The sequence below is a fragment of the Ascaphus truei genome, chromosome 16 (genome assembly GCF_040206685.1).
Source record: "Ascaphus truei isolate aAscTru1 chromosome 16, aAscTru1.hap1, whole genome shotgun sequence".
Lineage (NCBI taxonomy): Eukaryota > Metazoa > Chordata > Amphibia > Anura > Ascaphidae > Ascaphus > Ascaphus truei.
This window is the reverse complement of record NC_134498.1, coordinates 27,994,770-28,005,242: the sequence shown is the minus strand read 5'-3', so window position 1 is coordinate 28,005,242 and position 10,473 is coordinate 27,994,770. Positions and strand designations below refer to the sequence as shown.

General features: G+C 46.6%; 1 protein-coding gene across 8 annotated transcripts in view; it reads right to left on the bottom strand.

The window, feature by feature from the left end:
- Window positions 1-10,473, bottom strand: part of HDX (highly divergent homeobox) — a 69,773-nt gene that overhangs the window by 18,827 nt on the left and 40,473 nt on the right. For all 8 annotated transcript variants that reach the window (XM_075572879.1, XM_075572878.1, XM_075572880.1 and 5 more), the window contains one exon: window positions 66-273. In XM_075572879.1, the coding sequence (XP_075428994.1) occupies window positions 66-273 (208 nt within the window). The remainder of the gene's footprint in view (window positions 1-65; window positions 274-10,473) is intronic.

Below are 10,473 nucleotides of genomic sequence, written 5' to 3'. Positions count from 1 at the left end.
CTTCCAATATGCCCACTGAATGCTTGATGTATCCATGTCAGAGTGTTCCTACGTTTTGACCATACCTTGGGAGCTTTCTTCAGAGAGACAGATTGATACTTCATCGTTCCTATCATTATCTTCAACCACGTCGGCTACAGGATCATCTCCTGAAGGAAACAAGGATGATGAGCCAGTTTCTGGTGGATCTGAGAAGACAGCAGGACCTCCCCTGGGAGGTGGGACATCAATTCCCATTAAACGGTATTTCCGTCTTCGGTTCCCGATCCATGTCTGCAAAGTGAGAAATATGGGAACTACGTTAAAACACATGAGGAACGAGAAAATGTAAAAGCAGGTTATGTTCATTTTTGTAATGCAGCCTCAGTGAGTTAAGCCAGGGGTGGCCCATTCCAGTCCTCAAAGGCCACCAACAGGTCAGGTTTCAAGGCTTTCCCTGCTTCAGCACAGGTGTTGCAGTCAACTGAGCCACCTGTGCTGAAGCAGGGATATCCTAAAAACCTGACCTGTTGGTGGCCCTTGAGGACTGGAGTTGGCCACCCCCAGAGTTAAGCCATTTACTGTAGATGTCCAAGATATGCTTACTTTCTTCTCAGGATTTGACAAGTTATTTGTGACACTAAAAGAACTGGACAGGCTATTGTATATTGAAATTACTCACTAATCCTCCCATGTGCATCTACGTCTACAACAGTACAGACATGTCTCCTTCCTCAGTGCTGCTATCACACAAGTGAAGTTGATCAGGACAGATTTCTAAATGAAGCAGAACCCAGGGGGAAGTACGGGGAAATCTCATCACATCTCAGTGTCTCAAAGGCCATGAGACAGTCGAGATGGACTAGTACATACTGACAGCTGAGAGGTAGGATAGGCACAGTGGTGTTATGTTTAACCGCATAAAGTACACAATATCCGTACCAGTGCGTGCAGCCAATAGCCAATTTTAGTCTCCTCGGCACCAGCTTTTTTCAGGCGGTTGGGAAACAGAGCAGCAGGGCAGCGGGGTGGTAGGCCGGTTGAGCGTTTTTAAAATGCCTCTGTGGTGTCTTCTGCGTGACGTCATGCTGACTCGTCAGGCGAGACCTCGCAGCGTTGCTCTGCCACGTGGGATGCAGCGGTAAGTAGCTGCAGGCGATGAGGGCATCTCGCGTACACAGGCGCGCACCTCCACCCACGTGGCCTGTCATAATTAGGCCTGCGTATTTTAGCTGTGTCTCTTGCAGCATAGTCGTTCCCTCGGCTACACGGACAGGCAACTCTTTGGAGTGCGGGATGTCCGGACTTCAGAGGGAGAGAGTGGTCAGAATTCTTCTGGATCGACTACCTAATGGAGTCAGATAAGCCCTGACTTTTTGTTTTACCAAACAAAACAGCTACCTCAGCTAAATAGGACACAAGAGACTCCCTGGGGAGGAAAGATGGAGCTATTTATGGTCTTCCTACAGGTAGAAGTTTTCTGTTCTATCTCAGCTATGGGGTGGAGCCTGATCCATTGGTGCCCACTGCCATGGGGACAACCAGGAAAGTAAAAGACCAAGATGACAACCAAAAGTAAGATGGGATGATGAATTCAGAGAAGGGAGGCTGCAACCGCAGTAGCTGGAAGATCCTTGGGGAGGCTCCATGCAGCAGTGGGGAGACAAGGGTTGATGACGATGATATAGATATATATATATTGTGACAGAAACCAGGGGTTGGTAATAAACTCCATATACAGGGCTCCCAGGATACTGAACAGTTTCTGTCCTGTCTAAGCTGAACAGGGCAGCCTCGTGGTACAGGCACTCCATTCCACAGTTTGTCTGCTGCCTGTTTTCTGTCACCTGTCATGCTGATTAGAGTTCAGGTATATAAGACCTGTTTCCTGTTTCCTCTGGGCCCCGCCCAAGAGCCTGGAAGGCTGCTGAACTGCAGAGGGGTGAGAAAGCCTCTTTCCCAAATCGCTTCATTCATTCTGTTAGTTTGTCTAAAGACTGCAAAGGTACTTATTTTGTTGGTGGAAGTGGATAAGCCACTTCCAACTCTGAGTCAGGGACATCTAAGTTTAAGTTATCGCTCAGACGAGCAGCTTTTTGTTTGGCTTTGTTTTCTGTTTAAACTGTGGCAGTCTCAGTGCCTGGGACTGAATAAACCAGGCATAGCCTGTTTAAAGGAACAGTACGTGACGTCTCATCATTTTACCTACCCTAAAAGACCGTGTTCTAACAGTCCCGGACAGACGGCGGAGCCCCGGAGTAAGCCGTTTGTCACATATGGTGGAGAATGCGGGCAGAACACTAAAAGGTCTGGGGGTTAAAGAACTTTAAAGAAAAAAAAAAAAAAGGTTTTTTTTTTCTCTTCTCTCTCCAAACAAGATGGAAGACGTGGTGAGTGCGCTGGTACGCAATGTCGCTGTCCAGAGAGACGCGAATGAAGCCCTGCAACAGGCGAATGCAAACCAGCAAGAGACAAACCGCTTGCTGAAAGAGGAGCAACAGCGGTTCGCTCAGGGCTTACAGCAGGAACTCGAGATCCTGAGGGAGACTATCAGTAACCTTCCACTGGCAGCGGCAGCCCCAGTTCCGAAAATGACCAGGGCAAGCCACTACCTTCAGAAGATGGGACCCTCGGATGATGTGGAAGCCTATCTTCTCACGTTTGAACGCACGGCACAGAGAGAGGGATGGCCAGAAGCTGAGTGGGCTGGTCTAATCGCACCCTTCCTAAGCGGCGAACCCCAGAAGGCTTACTTTGATCTAGAGCCAGCCGAAGCTAACGTCTATGCAAAATTGAAGTTCGAGATCCTCGCCCGCCTCGGCGTAACCACGGCTGTTCGCGCCCAAAGGTTTCACGCATGGTCCTTCACGATGGATAAAGCCACCCGAAGCCAGATGTATGACCTCATCCACCTCGCCCGGAAGTGGCTACAACCCGAGATCAACTCAGCAAGCCACATCGTGGAACGGTTGGTCATGGACCAGTTCTTGAGGAAACTTCCCTCTGCCTTACGCCATTGGGTCAGTCGGAGTGACCCCCACAATGCGGATGAGCTTGTGGCCCTCGTAGAAAGGTACAATGCAGCAGGAGAGCACCCGCAACCCACAGTCGTGGAGCAACCCCACTACCCGAGGTTCCAGGACTCTTCCAGAGACGGTAAAAGGGTACCGGGGTTAAGGGGAGCTGAAGAGCGGCGACCACCTTCACGCAGCACCAGCAACAGTGGTTCGCACACTAAGGGCAATAGCCAACATGGGGAGCCGGGAAAAGGCTCTAAGTGGGACACAGACTATGTACCTAAATGTGTAAATTGTCATGAGAGGGGCCACACAGCAAAAATCTGCCCACTAAATGAGGAGCCCATGCAATGCAACAGCGTGGAACCTTATTCGCTGTTGTCCCAATGTATGGGCCCTAGCCCAGAGGACCCCTTGAATAACCATCTGTGGGCATTTGTAAAGGTTAATGGTAAGAGGGTTCGGGCACTTCTTGACTCTGGGAGTATGGTCACACTAGTGTCCGAATACCTATTGCCCATTAAGAAGAAACAGGTAAACAGTTCACAAAGAGTGGCAATTTGTTGTATACATGGGGATAATCATGAATATTCCACTGTTGATGTTTTTTTTGAAACAGAATTTGGTTCTTTAGATTTCAAGGTGGGTGTTGTACCCAAACTGGCACATGATGTGTTAATAGGGACCGACTTTCCCCATTTTCTAAAAATGTGGTCCCCAGCTCAGAATAGCGCCCAGAGTTCAATAGCAGACCATAACGAAGTGTTAGAAGAAACAAATCCTTTCCCTTTTTCAGAAATGGAGGTTGACGAGGGCCCAAATAAGAAAGGGGAAAAGGAGGAGTGCTGTGAAATTCCCTTCCCCATCACTACTTTGGTAGGGAATACCCCAAATCAAGATGTTGATCAGGCACTTACCACCCCAGTACAGGATAAGACCCTCGCTGACCTAGAGGTCAGTCCTGGGAGTTTTAAGAAGGCCCAGTGGGAGGACCCCACATTAGCGGTAGCAAGGGGAAATATACGGGACCAGAATAGTACTCATGGCCAACCAGATAGGTCACTTGCTTACCCCTACTTCGAGGTAGAGAACGACCTAGTATATCGGGTTGATAAAAGAAAATCAGTTACAACTAAACAATTGTTGGTACCACGGACATTCCGTAACGTAGTATTACACCTCGCACATAGTCATCCATTGGGGGGACACCTAGGGGTGGAAAAGACAAAAGAAAAGGTTCTCCGAAGCTTTTATTGGCCTGGGGTTCTGGCAGAAATTACAAACTATTGTTCCTCATGCCCAGAATGTCAGATCACCGCCCCGTTCAAAGCATACCGCAGCCCATTGGTACCCCTTCCCATAATAGAGGTACCATTTGACCGGATTGCTATGGATCTAGTAGGACCCCTAATAAAGTCTGCTAGGGGACATCAGCATATATTGGTAATATTAGATTATGCTACCCGATATCCGGAGGCAGTTCCCCTACGTAGCACCTCTGCTAAAAACATAGCAAAAGAGTTAGTACTTCTGTTTTCCCGGGTCGGAATTCCTAAAGAGATCTTATCTGACCAGGGAACACCATTTATGTCCCAAGTAACAAAAGAGCTATGTAAACTCCTAAAAATCAAGCATCTCAGAACCTCAGTCTATCATCCACAAACAGATGGTTTAGTGGAAAGGTTCAATAAAACCTTAAAGAGCATGTTACGCCGGGCGGTCGATAAGGATGGGAAAAACTGGGACTGTTTGTTACCATACCTGTTATTTGCCATTAGGGAAGTTCCCCAGTCATCCACAGGCTTCTCCCCGTTTGAACTATTGTATGGCCGACATCCAAGAGGCTTACTGGATATAGCCAAAGAAACTTGGGAACACGAGGTTACCCCTTACAGAAGTGTAATAGAGCATGTTGCCCAAATGCAGGACCGCATTGCTGCAGTCCTACCCATAGTGAGGGAACACATGGAGAAAGCTCAAGAAGCACAAAGGAATACGTATAATAAGGGTGCTAGGGTCAGAATTTTTTTTCCAGGTGATAGGGTACTAGTTCTGGTTCCCACCGTGGAGAGTAAATTCCTTGCTAAATGGCATGGGCCATATGAGGTTTTGGAAAGAGTGGGAGAAGTAAATTATAGGGTAAGGCAGCCAGGTAGGAGGAAACCTGAGCAAATTTACCATATAAACCTACTCAAGCCCTGGAAAGATAGAGAGGTCTTGTTAACCCTAGTACCCCCAGGTCCGTCAGAGAATCAAGAAACTGACCCAGAGGTTAGCATAGCTGAAACACTGTCCGTGCATCAGAAACGAGAGGTCCAGAGTTTAGTGAGAAGGAACAAAGAAATCTTCTCTACACAGCCAGGTAAAACTAACGTAATTAAACATGACATAGTCTCTGAACCGGGGGTCCGAGTTAACCTTAAACCGTACCGAATCCCAGAGGCCAAGAGAGAGGCTATAAGTTTAGAGGTTAAAAAAATGCTAAAACTAGGCGTAATTGAGGAATCCCAAAGTGGGTGGAACAGCCCTATAGTTTTAGTCCCAAAGCCAGACGGTACAACAAGGTTTTGTAATGACTACCGGAAACTAAACGCGGTGTCAAAATTTGATACTTATCCTATGCCCAGGGTGGATGAACTTGTAGAGAGACTGGGCAAAGCCCGATATCTCACAACCCTAGACCTAACAAAAGGGTACTGGCAGGTTCCCCTCACAGAAAGGGCAAAAGAAAAAACAGCCTTCTCAACCCCAGACGGCCTCTTTCAATATAAGGTGCTGCCTTTTGGCTTACATGGAGCTCCCGCCACATTCCAAAGAATGATGGATAAAATTTTAAAACCACACGTTCGGTACGCTGCCGCCTACCTGGATGATGTGGTAATCCATAGTGAAGATTGGCAGTCCCACCTTCCAAAGGTCCAAGCTGTGCTCGACGCAGTTCGGTCTGCTGGACTAACTGCTAACCCCGCTAAATGCACTATTGGTCTGGAGGAGGCCAAGTATCTGGGGTATTCTATTGGTAGAGGGTTACTCAAACCACAAACACTCAAAGTAGAGGCGATACAAAATTGGCCAAGGCCAGTCACAAAAAAACAAGTAAGGACCTTTTTGGGGTTAATTGGCTACTATAGGAGGTTTATTCCCAATTTTGCAACTAAGGCAACCCCACTAACCGACCTCACAAAAGCAAGAGGACCGCTAATGGTAAAGTGGTCCCCCGAAGCCGAACAGGCCTTTAGAAGCCTGAAAGAAGCTCTCTGTGCCCAACCAGTGTTGGTCACACCTGACTTCTCCAAAGAGTTCGTAGTCCAAACCGACGCATCTGAGGTAGGGCTGGGGGCGGTACTCTCCCAGGAGTCTCAAGGGGAGGAGCACCCCATCCTTTATTTAAGTAGGAAACTAAATCCCCAGGAGAAAAATTACTCCATAGTCGAGAAAGAGTGTCTCGCAATAAAGTGGGCTGTAGAGACACTCAAGTATTATCTGTTGGGGAGAAAGTTCCGATTGGTCACAGATCATGCACCCCTTACCTGGATGTGTCAAAATAGGGAGAAGAACGCTAGGGTGACCAGGTGGTTCCTAAGCCTACAGCCCTTTAAATTTTCTGTGGAACACAGGTCGGGGCACAAACATGGCAATGCCGACGGGTTGTCAAGGATGCACTCCCTAATATCCATGGACGCTCACCCCTCGAGGTCTGAGCTGGGGGGGAGGATATGTGACAGAAACCAGGGGTTGGTAATAAACTCCATATACAGGGCTCCCAGGATACTGAACAGTTTCTGTCCTGTCTAAGCTGAACAGGGCAGCCTCGTGGTACAGGCACTCCATTCCACAGTTTGTCTGCTGCCTGTTTTCTGTCACCTGTCATGCTGATTAGAGTTCAGGTATATAAGACCTGTTTCCTGTTTCCTCTGGGCCCCGCCCAAGAGCCTGGAAGGCTGCTGAACTGCAGAGGGGTGAGAAAGCCTCTTTCCCAAATCGCTTCATTCATTCTGTTAGTTTGTCTAAAGACTGCAAAGGTACTTATTTTGTTGGTGGAAGTGGATAAGCCACTTCCAACTCTGAGTCAGGGACATCTAAGTTTAAGTTATCGCTCAGACGAGCAGCTTTTTGTTTGGCTTTGTTTTCTGTTTAAACTGTGGCAGTCTCAGTGCCTGGGACTGAATAAACCAGGCATAGCCTGTTTAAAGGAACAGTACGTGACGTCTCATCATTTAACCTACCCTAAAAGACCGTGTTCTAACAGTCCCGGACAGACGGCGGAGCCCCGGAGTAAGCCGTTTGTCACAATATATAATGCAGAAATACAACACTCGACTAACATGTGGATGTGACTGGGGAGGGGGAAAGAGTGACATGGTGGGCGAGTATCACTACCTCCACTGGTGCAACAGCAGGGACCTTCGGGGTTACCTGCAGATGCTTCTTCTCTCCTGCTGGTCCCACCTCCTCTGATGATGCAATACTGATGTCAAAAGAGGAGGGGTCATCAGGGGACAGGGAGTCTTTTAATCCGCAGTCCGCCCCCTGCCCAGAGGAGGTGGTAGGTATCTGTGGGGGGGAAGGGTGGAGGAGCCACCTGAACCCGAGATAGAAACAAGGCTCCGATTGTTTGTTTGGACTCAGATCTATAGAATTAAAAGGTAGATCTCTCCAGTTGCCACAGTGTTCTAAAGAAGTCTCTTTACAAGATATTGTTGTATCAGTTCTAGTTTATTTGAAAATTAATACCGCACAACGTTTCAGGGACTACCCTTCCTCAGGTCAAATATTTACATGCTATCTATAGTGTCCAGGAGGGCGAGCTCAAGGTTTGCCGCCCTAGAACTGCTATTGCCCCATGAACCGCCCGTCTTTTGCTTTAACAAAGTCTCCCATTAATAGGCTTATCATACGATATACTCAGCAAATACGTTTCACAGGAGTGTCACACTATCCAGCATCACATTTCTTTCATTCATAACAAAGCTTTCTCCAGCTTATTTATTTTGCGTAAATGTGCTTTTTTTTGGTTTGTTTTTTTTTTTTTTTTTTTATGCAAATCGGCAAAGGAAAAGCAACGGGAAAAGGATCCTTCATTTGTACATTCATGGGAAAATGCTCCGTCTTTTTACACGCCCAGCAAACCCTTTTTCAGGCATTTCTTTCATGGTGTTAGAGCCTTCACTTTGAATAGAGAGGTATTGTGCCTCTTTCCATAAAAGATACTGCATAGGCGAAGAAGAAAGTGCTTATACTGCAGGATTTAGCATAGCTGCTATACGGCTTCCATAAATATAACCCCACGTGGGCTCTCTCTACCATTCACTTGGATCACATAGATTTGATGCGACCAGCTCTTCTTGCTGATCAATAGAAAAGCCGCTCACCTGAGGGTTTGTATCTATATATAGCTGCCGGGACAGAATGAGTAAGTAGTTTCTAACACGGCTATTCATTATACCGGAGCTAAAATCTATTTCAGGATCCTTGGCGAGCCTGGTGCCTCATGCAATTTTAAAGGGTCTTGCGTTGATGGAAATTCGCATACTGCCACAGCTAGAACATTGCAAATCTATTTTATAACCAGCATTATTTCACAGCCAACGGTTTACGCAAAAGCTTAGTAACTGAATCCTCCGAATGCATTTTATTAATGATGATGATGATGATGATGATGATGATCCCGTGTTGATTAAGGTTTGCTAATTATATTGCTGTTTGTTTAAAACAGCAATCCACGCTGCCCAAGCATTTAAACATTATTATTTTTAAAGCTTACCTGAACCAGGGTGGCTGCTCCCCCCAACATTCAGGGACCCCCCACCTTCCAACCGCGGCCACCCCATTCCCATGGGCTGGCCCCTCAGCAAAAATATGTCTCTCTGGCACAAAATGGCGACAGGGCCAGGGCTCTTTCCCACATCCAATAGAAAGCTGTGATGTCATTGGGAGATGACGTCGCGGCTTTCGATTGGTTGCCATGTTTGTATATATATTTTTTAAATAGATAACTACTAAACATGAAATAAAAGTCTGGCCGCTCTGGAACCCGGGGGTTCCCAGACGTTGGGGGGCCAGTCATGAAATCCTGGGGAACCCCTGGTTCAGATAAGCTTTTAAAAAAATAATAATAATAATAATAATTGGGAGGGGGGCGTTGGAGTAACTGCTGCTTTAAAGCAAAAGGATATCTTTTTTATTCCCCACATTTGCAAGTTTGGTCCAAGATCGGAATAACGTTTTTAACACGATGAATTTAAAGTAGGTGCATCACAGAAGCAATCACATAGGAACAGAGCCAGCTGCAGCACATCGCTGTCACCAGCCACGTCACAAAGAGAAGGAGGATCTTACTGCACTGGCCACTATTATATATTCCATGATGCTGTATTTCCTGTGCTGGAGGGGAGCGCAGCAAATGGAAGGACTAAAATCTTCTCCAGCACATGGAAGCTGTGTCACCACATACTGAGGTGTATCACGTGGAGGCACACACACACCACATACTGAGGTGTATCACACGGAGGCACACACGCACACACACACACACACACACTGAGGTGTATCACACGGAGGCACACACACACCACATACTGAGGTGTATCACACGGAGGCACACACACACACGCACACACACACACACACACACACACTGAGGTGTATCACACGGAGGCACACACACACCACATACTGAGGTGTATCACACGGAGGCACACACACACATACACACCACATACTGAGGTGTATCACGTGGAGGCTTCACTGCTTCACTGCTTCAGAAATAGCATTAGCAGCTATACACACACACACACACACACACTACATATGCTCACATCACAACTCCACCTTTCTAACCATGAAGAGGAGCTCCAAATTATTATTAATAACGATGAGAACGACGCTCTCAGAAACAATGTCAATGGTTTTTTTTGCCATTAGAGGAACAAGCTTGGTTGCCCATTGCCGAACAGGACAATAGTAAGATGATATTAGCCTACCTTTGTGTGGATGGGAAACCCATGAGTTTATCAGATCACAAATGTGGTTCCACAATGTATTATAAATAGCTTTATATTGACGGCTGTAACTATATCGAGTTCACGTTCTTGGTGAGAATTGACGAGACTAACCTTGGACTTTAGTTTGCGTTTTATATAGCAATGCAAGACCCTTTGCATCCAATAGTGGATTTTGGTGACTAATGCGACCATACAAACAGTTTACGGCAGTGGTGATAAAGTCACCAGGAGAGAGGTCCACATTACTTTATCATCTGTTCATTTCCCTTTATTTTAAGTATAGACTTGAATATTAAAAAGGGTACCTATATTTCTGATACTAAAAACAAAAATATGAGGACCACATGGTTATTTCCCCCTCTATTTAACAAAACTAGGTTCTGCTGAAAAAAGACCCATTACAATGCTGCCACTTTTTTGCACATCGTTACATAGTTACATCCCTTCTACCACTGTGCACAGGTAGCTGCTTT